General features: G+C 36.9%; 1 protein-coding gene across 3 annotated transcripts in view; it reads right to left on the minus strand.

The window, feature by feature from the left end:
• The window catches only part of GNAQ (G protein subunit alpha q), a 134,960-nt gene that overhangs the window by 10,134 nt on the left and 112,428 nt on the right, over nt 1–12,398 (minus strand). For all 3 annotated transcript variants that reach the window (XM_017806178.1, XM_017806179.1, XM_017806180.1), the window contains exon 6: nt 4,006–4,159. In XM_017806178.1, the coding sequence (XP_017661667.1) occupies nt 4,006–4,159 (154 nt within the window). The remainder of the gene's footprint in view (nt 1–4,005; nt 4,160–12,398) is intronic.

The raw sequence follows: 12,398 nt of genomic DNA on the forward strand, positions 1-12,398 counted from the left end.
TGAGGTGCAGGTTGATGGAGGACCTCAGTCTTCTTTAAGCTGACTTCCAGTCCAAAGAGCTCAGCAGCATCTGCAAAGCAGGATGTTAAACGCTGCAGGGCAGCTTCTGTGTGGGCCACAAGGGCAGCGTCATCAGCATAGAGCAGCTCCCGGACAAGACGGTTTAAGGTCTTGGTGTGGGCCTTCAGACGCCTTAGATTGAATAGGCTTCCATCAGTACGGTAACGTATGTAGATACCGTCCTGATCATCGAGGTCTACTGAGGTCCTTTGGAGCATCATGCTAAAGAAGACGGTGAATAGGGTAGGAGCGAGAACGCAGCCTTGTTTCACTTTAGGAAAAGAATGTATGGATGAGAAATCATGTACTTTCTTGAGTGTTGCAAATCCATGTGAAGGGGGTGTAAGATTCTGCAATATACGGGTGTATGTGCCGTGAACAGATGTACATATATACACATACAAACACAGATGACATCATTACTTCTACAGCTTCAAAAACACAACACTCTAGCCTTTCGCTTGGCTGCCCACACTATAAAGAGCAGCAATATTAAGTCTCACAATAGCACAAATAAATCTGCAGTATTTTTGAAGAAAACTTTTCGACTTTCAAAGACAATGATTTCTTCAAAATAAACCACCTAATTTTTTAAACAGTTTCCTAGAATTTTGTTAAACAGTTTCACGGTAGCTAGACACAGTGCTGTCTCAAAATCCATTGGGTTATTCAAAGCCTACACCCAAATTCGCTTACTTGATCATACCTTTATGATTATAAATATATAATATATATTATATATTTATATATATTATTTAAACTTAGAAAGTATGTTTATGACCTCAGGACTTTAGAAAAAAAAGTAGAATGAGTTAGTGTTAAATTCAGACTGCAAAGTGGTTCTGATCTAAATAATATGGACACTTGGAAAAGAATTATCATATGAATTAGTAGGTTTCTTGTCCACTGCTCTAATCAGCAGCTCTTGAAGGCTGTTCTCTATATGATACATTCAAGATCTACAGAAGAAGTACTACACCAGGATTTTTCTCTTCTTTTCCTCCCAACTATAGCCACTCCTCTCTCACTCTCTGTGGTGGGGGGAAACAGTTTTCCCCCTGAAGTTATAAAATGGTAAAACCCCAGGGGGTGGTGACCCTTGAAGTTTTGAGGTTTTACCCAATGAGCGCTTCTGCAAAATATAAACATATCACAAGCAGAACGGAAGAGAAGGTAGTTGTTGTAGTTGTTGAGGGAGAAGTGGCCATGTTGTAAAGCCACGAGGAGTGAGGGCAGGAGGTCCCCCTGGGAGGCTCTGGCCCCCCAGACCCCAGCTGGGGCTGTAGGGACTTGGAACAGTGTTAAGCTGGACTATGTATCTGTAGCTATAAGCCGGGGGATGTTTCTCCACTGTGAGCCGCAGCAAGAGATACTGAAAAGCGGCAGCAGAACTGCACTGATGGAAGAAATGGTGGCAGAGGGCCAGAAGAGATAAGACCAAGCGGCAACAACAGGCAGGCAGCAACACAGAGAGAACTCCTGGAAGGAGAGAGAGAAAGAGAACGAGAGCCAGCAGCAGAGAGAGAACTGAGTTCTACAGAGGAAGTTTGGGTAAGAACTGAAACTAAAACCCCAAACTCCTTGGAGACTCTGAGAAAGGAGGATGATGATGGACTCTTACTTGAAAGAGTCTTAAAGTGCTACAGCACTGCAGAAAGGAGCTAAAAAGCTCCGAGAAAGAATGCAGAGGGGGTGACCTTGGTCCCCCCTCGTTGCTGCTGCCAAGCTGGCAGCCTGAGACAGAGCACAGGAGCTCTGGTAGAACTCTTGAGGCAAAGGCTTTCAACTGAAAGCTGCCCGAGATGTTCTGACTCAGGGGTGAATCCCCCAAGGAAGGGACCTTCATGGAGGTCTTACACCCCATGATATGACTGTGGTGAAGTGAGTTTTGTCCCTGCTACGCAGTCCACGGAAGAGAAGACCCTCGCTTGAAGACGATGGGCCGAGGGGCTTGGATGCCCCTCGTGTGTACCGGCAGAGATCCAGATACAGATGCTGCTGCATGAGAAGAAGAGAACCTGCTGCCTTAGAGACATTGCTGCTCTGAGAGTAGAAAAGGATCTTTTCCTTCTTCCCTCCTGGACTTTTATTTGCAGGGGAGAAGAGATTTGATCCATTGTAAATACTTATGTCATGGTAGAGATAATTAAGATTGTATATAATGTATAGTAGTATTTATTTGTACAGTCATTGTAATATATTCCCTTTCCCCCATTTTGAGTCTTGTGTGTTTTCTGGAAACCATCTCACACTGGGTTGAGATGTGGGAGGGGGCTAGGACTAGGGAATTGGATTTTTGGGGCTCTCAAACCATGACACTCTCCCAGCTCTTCATTCCAGTCTTTGAGTCAGTTTTCTAGTAATAGCCATACAAGGATGTCTTCATGCAATCCACAGACCCATGAGCATGCATCAGGTCCTCCTTCCAATGCACTGTGCTCGATTAGCTAATCGAGCTAACTCATTAGCTCGATTTAATTCATCCAATTTGGCATCCTGGCCAGCAGTTCTCATCCCTATGCTACCTTCTCCTTTGTGCAGAAAAACAGATGAGAGAATTGATCCAGCTGAAAAATACCTAATTCTGATACCTTCCTCAGATCTTCCCACTTCCCACATCCTCACGGTGCTGGACAGAAGACGAGACCACATGGTGATCTCTGCAAGCCACAGACCTCACTCTGTCACTGGAAGTAATCAAATCAAACCATAACCTTGCCTCTGGAGTTAAGTCCTGAAAGATCTGCAGAATTAAGAGACAACGACTCTTGAAGACTTCCAGGTCTTGACTCCAACAACCCTTACCAGTCCATAATCTTTTTTTCCCTTCATTAATGGCAAAGGACAGGGGAAACAGACTTTCTATGAGCTGAGCCACTGAGTTCTGTCTCGGTTTTTTTTCAGGACAAGCATTTGTTAACACCTGAGTGGTGATAACTGCTGAGCAGATTGTAGGGTCTTCTCACCTTCCGGATGCCATCTAAGGAACTTGTCACACAAATTAAATTCCAAAGAACAAGCATATTTCTATTCAACTGCTAGTTTTCTTCTGTATAGTACTATGAAACTAAATTTTCACTGACTCACAAATAATATGGTCTGATTGATCCTGAAGGCTGTTGATTGTTCCCTTCCCCTTTAACAGAACAGAAAATGTACATTTTTCCTGTTATTACTTTCCATATTTGTACATGAGAGTTTTAATCTTTTTCTCAGCTTCCCAATCAGCTACTCACTTCCTGGTGGGATGAAATCAATTTTCTTTTTTGAAAAATAGGAACACTTAGTTCTCTAGACCTCTTTTATTACATGAGTTCGATTTTTCTCTGTTACCAAGGCCTCTTTCACTCAAGTTACCTCAAAATGCTTAGTTTTCCTCTCAGAAGAACTTTCTGAAAGCACAGCTTTAGTAAAAACACTTATACAACACACAATTCTTTTTATGGACAAGCACATTAAGCTTCACATAATTAATGTAAAATTAAAATAAACTAAAAGGTACAATGAAAGGGTATAAGGGGTGGCACTTGTTTCTCTGAGTGTTACAGACAGTTTATTCCCCTTAGGTATTCAATCTTACAAAAAACCAAACCTCAAAAACCCAAAAGTATGAACGACTACGTGTACAACTGAGGAATGCATTTTTTTTATTTTTAATGTTTACACTTCAATTTAAACCCTCCCCCAATATACGAAAAAGGACAGAATGTGTTTCACTATAATTTCCCACTAAAGGTTCTGTGCTACCCACAACTAATTACAGAATAAAATGAAAATCTAGCAGCCTAAAAATCAACAACAGTTCCATCACATTTTACTTTTTTTTTTTCTTGAAGGAGTAAAATATATCAAAGGATCTATCTATCTAGCATTTGGACATAGCTACTACAGTTTGCCATTGCTGCAGTGTAAACAGAGCATGAACTCTGATGTCATTATACTTACCATCATACTCTGGAAAATAATCAACTAGATGGGAGTACATAATTTTCTCCTCTAATAGATCTTTTTTATTTAAGAATAGAATAACTGAAGAATTCTGGAACCATGGATATGTGATAATTGTCCTAAAGAGTGCTTTGCTTTCTTCCATTCGATTCTGGAATAAAAAGAAGAGCAGAATTTTGGTGGTCGTGAATTTATTTTTTTAATAATTTCATGCATTTTCACTTTATTTGGTAAAAGGATCCATTTCATTAAATATGCAAGCATTTTCCTTCTGCAAATTCAACTCCTGAAGCATAAGTATTCTTTAAAACACTAGTCATGAACATGAAAGTTGTAATAGGTACATTTGTAAAGTCTGAGTATGCACTGGTGGTTATTGAAAAGTGATTAATGGTATGGACAAGTACAGCACCACAAGACATAATAACCAATTCAAGGTTTAATACATTATTTATTTTACATGCCTTTGAATATTTTGAGTGTAGAGTTGAGTAGTTCTTAGAGATCAGCCTTAAAATAACTGCAAGCAAATTTGGAACCTTAGAAAATTTTGTCAATGCCAAAAGCTTATGACATAAATTTAAAAAAATTCTAATTTGCTAAAATTTGTTTCTAACATCACTGGATTAGCCTTTAATTCTTTAACTGCTCCTGAAACCACTTTTCACTGTAGCTGTAATGTCAGTAAAGCTGACTCTATCTGTAATATTCTTCTGTCATTGTAAAATACGTTACAATTTGACTAGTTCTGAAGAACTTAAGCTGACATGACATGGTTAATACAGAGTCATAACAAATATGGTTCAAAACACAGGAACTAACTTACTTTTTTCATTATTATTATTTAAAGCTGCAGCACCCTGAAAAAGCCTGTTTCACCACTGAATGGGGCTTCAGAGAATGGCAAAGTGAATCCTGCAGATTCTGCTGTTGCTGTTGCCATACAACAATCTGTCAGATAACTCTGACAGTTTTACCATAACTGTATCTTTACTGCCATTAATTTGCATTTTAGAGAGGCAAACATAAACATGAACAGGAACTTAAAAACACAAACTTAAAACAACAAAACAAAACAAAAAACAAACTGCAAACCAATTCCATTTTGTAGTAAAAGTTGGTGATTTGGTCTCATATATTACCCCAGAATCTTTGTGTAATTTATTAAACTTTATTGCACGTTGTTGTGGTGAGTGAAAATAAATAGCTGAATTTATATATTAAGAAACTAATGTGAGGAATAAAACATTTGCTTTCTTGCACTCGGATCTCATGACTAATATCGATTTCAATGGTGCCAGGATTTCATTCTGCAAGGAGAAAAACTCAAATGTCAACACAGCTGAACATAAAACCTAAGTCCTTAGACTAATTGTTAATCAGACCATATTTTCTTCTCAAAGTTCTATGCAGACCTCTTCTCTAAACAAGACGTTACAGAAAGGCAATGGGAACTACCTAGTTTTAACTTTTATAACTTGATGAAAAAAAGAAGGCAATGTAAACTTACAAATTACTGATTAGATTATAAATATTTACCTAAACTTCTTAATTCTTTGTATCTTCTAATGTGACACTCAGAAGGTAAAACAGCATAGTGACTCAGTTAGAAGTGTTCTTTCACAGTAAACTTATAAGCTATTTGTAACTTCTCAATAAGAAAAGTGCAAGGAAAAGACAAACTAATTACTTACCTAGACAAAATGTTCCTACTTTTCACCTTCCAAATGGACTGCAATATTTTCATCTACAATGCTGTTTTTTTCCCATATATACAACATAAAATTGCAAAGACAAAATAAATACATCTATTTGGATAAACTTACAACCCTTCCTCCAGCAAAGCTCAAGAAAACCGTGTTTTGCAAACACTGTTATTAGCCCCAGAGCACATTTTCATTTTTGATTTGAAAGGGATGCCAAACGAGATGAAGCAGAAAATGTATGCAGACTAAAGCTGCATTGACATCGTGCATAAAACAATTTCTGGCACCCAATCAGCTGAAAAACGAACTCTGTAATTGTTACGTATAACAAAAATACCAATAAACATACACAACCAAGACAAAAATACTTTGTCTTCAGTGTAAGATAAGCATGTCTTATATATTAATTATTAATTCTGTATAATACGAATTGAATTCCACAGCCACTTTTTTCCTATTATCAATTTATAAATGTCTCTCAAGTCCTTTCATGCTTAGTTTGAGGCATTTGACTTAAACGTCTCCTTGACAAGACATGTAGTAAAGATTTCACTCAAACTTTCACTCAAACAAAGAGATCAGAGAAAAAGCAGGTTTTCATGATTTCAAAAATAGTTCAATTAATTGACAACCTATCTGTGTTAAAAAAAACTATTTAGAAGGAAGTGTAAAAGAGCTGCAGCAGAAAAAATAATGTAACATCCAAGAAAATAATCACAGCCTTGAGAAATTTACAGAAGTGATTGACATGTGTGGTCAAATACAACTGAAGGAAATGCTCAGTTATTTCAGAAAAGATATATAGTTGAGGATGTCAGTAACTAAAGTAAATAAAACATTACTAGATTATCCTACCCTCATTCACTCCACTGAATTCTTTAGTGTAGTAGAAGTTTCACTTCATACAGAAGCTACTTGCTTCCAGAAGCCAATTGTTCCAACTGTCATCCAGTTAACTATATTTCCAGGAAGAGCCAGGCTAAATCTGAATCTACTCCTGATTCTGGGAGAATAGGCTTTAAAGACTCAGCAGCAGTAGACTGTTACCCTTGCTAATTTTGTATTAAATTATCCACTCCTAAACAAAATTAACTGGAAGTCAGAGAACTGCAGAAATAATAAAAACCCGTATATTACACTGCCCGAGGCCACTGAAGTAGAATTATTTCTTAGGGTATAAGAATCATGCCCTATACAGCTATAACAGATTAGGATACTGGAAAAATAAAACTGTTGCCAGATGAAGAACTATTTGCTTAGCTGGTGGGAAAAATACAATGCTTATTCTTAAAAATCACTAGCCTATGGAACGGCACAATACTTATTTTTTAGGATCATGTTAAACATTAACCAAGAAGAGAAATGGGAGAGTAACCAGCCTAGGTACACTAACTAAGCTCCATATTTGGGAAGTACGACGAGTTCATTGTGCGGTCAGCTGTAACTTCTCAGTCTATGACCACCAGAGGGACTCCCAAGACATGTGCAAAGAGGAGGGAACATATGTTAATGATTTTGAGGAAATTATTATCATCAGTATTTTTCTTCTGGGAAAACCAATGAACATGTATGTAAAAAATGGTATATAAACAGGAGCTTTTCTATACTCGGTATGCACAAAACGCTTAGAAGTATTCCCTGTGCATCCAGCACCAAATAAAGAATACTGCTTTCTAGTACTGAAATTGTATGTTAGAGAATTTACTTTTTTGACCATTTTTCTGTAACAAGACAGTGAAGTGTCTTGCACACCAAATGGTAGTTCAAACAAACAGTAATTATCTCAGTATAGGGATTATATGGCCCTTACTGCACCTCCATGACATGAACTGCAGGGATTACAACATTGGGAAGGCTGAAGACACATTTTCTAAGGAGCTGACAAAGGATGACAAGCTGTCTAAATCAGTTAAGAAATAGGTCACTCTCATTAAGATCCATAATTGACAGGTCTATGAATTTCCATGATCCTTCTCAAGGAAGAGCCCACACTATGTCCTGCCTTTACAACAGAAGTATGGAAAAAAGAATTAGGCTAACGCTGGTTATTTTCTCTGAATGTATGCCACATTGCAATGCTCCACAAAGAAATATGCCTTCACAAAAGATGTATGTAATAAGACTGTAGTATTAGAAATTTAAAAGAAATCAGATTAGTATCAACATTCACTTTTAAGCAGTTCTTACCAAGAGCCAAGCTTCTAAATTCTCTGCGCTAAGATATTTGGACACCATTATCTGGAGAATAATGTTGCCTTTATGTCACCAGAAACCACTCATTATAAAATCAGAAACAGTAACTTACAGTTAAGCTCCAAAATCAGACTTTTCATGTAACAATACTACTATCCAATACACATTCAGGGCCTGGCTACCTGGATGGTTTCCAAATAAAGGCTAGGTCCATTAGAGGTAAAACCACTACAATTAGATGATGACAGTTACTATTTAAAACCTAAGAGGACATAGAGGGAATAATTATGTACTTACACATTAGAAGGGATGCTGCTGCACTGCTTATACAATTAAGCACCATACAACATTGAATAAGTAACAACCCCTCCTATAATTCATTTAAATATAACCATCTGACAGTGACTATCACATATCTTGGAAGGCTTGGTTGGCAGAAAGGCATCTCTAAAGTTCACCTAGGTTAGTCTTTCACTTCAGTAGGTCTAATGACACATGGGAGCACATCAGTCATGGCTTTGCCTTGGGAAGTCTTGAAAGCCTGTACAGACGGATTTCAGTAACTCTCTGATTTCCCTGTCCCCCTGCTAAATTAACATGCAAGGGAAAAATGTTTCCTAACATACAGCCTGAACTTCCCAAGACACAATCTAGTTATATTGTCCACCTCAAAAAGTTCAGCTCTAGTGTCTTGCTCACTAGACTAAACAAGCTTAGGTCTCTCACCCTGTCTTCACAGGACATGGGCTCTGGACCTTTCATGCTTTCCCCAACAGATTATGTGACCACGAAATTGCATATATAAACCCTCTGCAAATTATTTCAAAATTGTGTTAAAGATGGTGAACTGACATTTTGATATTTTGTCATTCAGATGTGTACTCTGTAGATGTTTTGCAGGAATTGAAAGATGGCCTAGAAATTTTCAAGTAGATTTTATCTGCCTGAGCAGATGAAGTAATACAGGTTCTCGGTTCACCAAAACAGATCAAACATTCTAAGACGGTTTCGTTATTTCATTTTACTATGACTCATGGATTAAGCAAAAAATAAGAAGAAATTTATTTTTTGACTACTCAATCTCTGCTTAACCTTCTGCAGTCTTTGTTTATCCAATTTGTTTGAGCCATTCAACTTTTATGGATGCCACTGCTGATAAAACAATTTTTGTTCAAAATTAATTCCTCCAACAATACTGCTTATTATCCTCTAAGGTTTCTCTTAAACTGATTTTCTGTTACTAGGACCTCACTCCTTTGCATGCTCACTATTTTCCTTATCTTAAATATATATGTAACATTATTGCCATAATATTTTTAATCAGTTTAATTACAGAAAGTCTGACATAATGATATGGTTGAACTACTGTTCTGAAAAACACTTGTCATTTACAGGATGCACTTTTCTTATATAAAAAACAGTTTCATGTTACAGTAATATTACTGGAAGTTGGGATAGGATTACAAGGGAGTATAGAAAGAGTTCAGCATTGGGGACCTGACCTTCTGTCAGATGCAATGTGAAGGAAGCTTTGCCAAATCAAGCACAACAATGTGGGTCTTCAAAAAAGGAACAGCAACAGGGGCGAGCAGGCAGTATTTAACAGTTTGTCCAAGCACCTGATTTAATTTTATGAGCCAGCTCTACCTCATCAAGTTGCTTCCAGAAAAATCTTATTTCAATTTCAATAGAAAAGGCTGCAGATAGAAACTTGTGAATAATTACTGTACAGAAATGTGCAGCTGGAGCTGGCTCAAGGCTTTCTCAGTAGCTGACAGCCATTCTCAGCAGTGAAGCCAAGCTTCAACAGCAACCCCTAACCAACAGCAGCAAGAGTTCACCATAGCCTCCCTGGCTTTGCACAGGGAAAATTAGCAGGAGGATTACTGGTTTACCATGCCCCAAGATCCGCTGGTCTGGGTAACTTCCCTGTTCTGTTTTTGTCTGCAGTCAGTCCCAAACTGCATAAAAACATTGATATTGCCAGCTATTCCTCCATTTTTCTGATATACAGATTCCAGCAAAAAATTCTTCCATATTTCACACAACCTGACACAGTTGCCAGTCTAGTTTAAAAATACCTTATGCAACAGAATAAGAAATACAGCAGACAAACTCCAAAAGTGAGTAGAAATTTGGTAACTATAAACAGATGATATAATCTTGGACAAGATTATTCCAATTTTTTAATACACATCAAGAAAAAACACTGTACTTATTAATGAATCACAGGACTGTCCAATTTTATGACTAGAAGCAAGTTTTTATGAAACAAAAATAAAATGAAATTTCTTTCTACCATTTCTACCAATTTCTTGTTATATAAAACATTTTACATTGAATTTTTTTCTGTGATCATTAAACATTAAAACAAATACAACTAAATGTATAAATCAAGTTTTCTCACATTTTTATTCAAATGAAAACTCTTACTCTTCCTTAATTTTTAATGGATTAAAAAGGAATATACTTCCTTTTTTTTTTTTTAATACCTACACTTTCAGTTTTCATGTTAAAATGAAGGATTTCTAGTTCGGATTTATGTATTGAAATTCTCCTTGCTATCTGCTGCTCTGGAAAAATATGCGATTACTCCTGCAATTAGAAAAATAACAGAATTGGCATAATTTATAACCACCTGATTCTAAAATGCCAAATCCTGGAAAATACCTGAAAAGTACCAAAATAGCATTTAAGAGCTGTATCAGCTGGTATCCAGTGAAGGGAAAGCAACATTTCCCAGCTAACAAACAGTGCTTTGACAGAAAAGACTGAGAACAATATTAATCTGAAACAACAGAGATGCAGTAGTGGAGTTTCACCCACTACTGTCTTTAAGATTGTCTAGAGTGGCATCTAGTGGGTGTACTGTATCTTACACACTGAACAAAAAATGGAGCAATTACTTGCTTCTTAAAAAATTGTTAGCAATTTAGATAGTGCCTGTTAACAAAATCAGGATTTCGCAAATTCGGAGGGACTAAGTTTTGTTGAAATGCTGTGATAGAGAAGGTGGTGAGGAAGTAAATAAGATGCATTTTTCAGTGAAAAACTTGTACTGCACACATAAATAACTTGTGCATGGTGGTAAAAATGCTTATTTGAGTGAGAGCACATTCGGAGATGATAACTGTAGAAAAGGAGGTACTGACACAAGAGAGTTTCGAAGTTAGTATTTCAGAAGTTGTTTAGTGTCATAGTAATTGACTCTACTATTTTAATTGAAAAAATCTTGTGTGAATGCTTTTGTGGGAAAGTCTGTATTACCTAGGAATGTAAGACTCCAAGCAATTATTTTAGTAGAAGCAATGTCTAGCTGCACAGAAAGACCTACAGTGTATTTATTGGCTAAAAATTTGATACAGTTGCTATGCAAAAGTTAGGAAACAACAGATGAATCAGGAAATGGGAGGTAAGTGAAGAGTCCTCAACTATGTAAAAAAGTAAATACAGTAAATCAAAACTGAAACTGCTTCACATTTTTGCCACCAGTATGAAGCATCATCTTGCAGCTCTACTGCTGTAAACTAAAAAACTGCAATGGTTGCATAAATATTTTTGTAAATAACTCAAATGCAGTGAGAGGCAACGTCAAACACAAAGCTCAGGAATAATTCCTTTATTTTGTTCACTGGTCTTGAATTTTTCTGCAAACGAGCCTGAAAAAAAAAAGCTTCTGGTAGAGGACTGGGAAGACATCTCTGCAGATGCGAACTGTATTTTAAGTTACATGGGACAGGAACTCTCACCTCTCCAACAACTTGAATTTGCAACACTGCACTGGCAAATACATGGCAATTTTATGTACCCAGCAGAGGCAGAGATGAAAGAACTGTCAGCTGAAATATATCAAATGAACATGTTCAAGAGCCACCAAAACACAAAAATACTGTCCAATACCAAAATGGTCTATAATGTGGTAAAAAACCCCCACAGTCCACACACTGCTGTTAAGTGTTTCTTAAATTAAAAAATGGCTCTTAAATTATTTTTCATGAAATAACATGAATGTCAGAATAATCAGCTTTTACTTAAAACCTAAATATATTTGAGAAAAATAAGTGAAAATATTTTAAAATTAAATTGTCACTGAATAAAGCTCTTTTCTCAACAGTTCTGACACTGGTTATTCAGAAAAAAAAAATGGCAGTCATCCTTGCCAGGAGTTGCTGCCAATAGCAACATTTACCAGCAGCATTTCTGGCAGCCTCTGTAAGCCAGATGATGATTATTCAACCCCCCATTTCCATTATGAACCACCCACTTCAACAAAAGAGAGAAGAGAGAGGCTCTGACTCTTCCTTATGCAAATCTTTCCCACATTCTTTATCCACAAGTCAAAAATAAATATGCACTTGTGTGAACAGGTATGAACAGATACAATACATAAAGCAACAAGGTCTGGCACAGCTGTTATTTTCTCTAGTTACCAAATAAGCAATCAATTCTGGAGATTTGATTTCCCGTAGGAAAAAATATTAATAATTATGA

Source organism: Lepidothrix coronata, unplaced genomic scaffold (assembly GCF_001604755.1).
Source record: "Lepidothrix coronata isolate B3197 unplaced genomic scaffold, Lepidothrix_coronata-1.0 Scaffold14, whole genome shotgun sequence".
In the NCBI taxonomy this organism is placed as follows: Eukaryota; Metazoa; Chordata; class Aves; order Passeriformes; family Pipridae; genus Lepidothrix; species Lepidothrix coronata.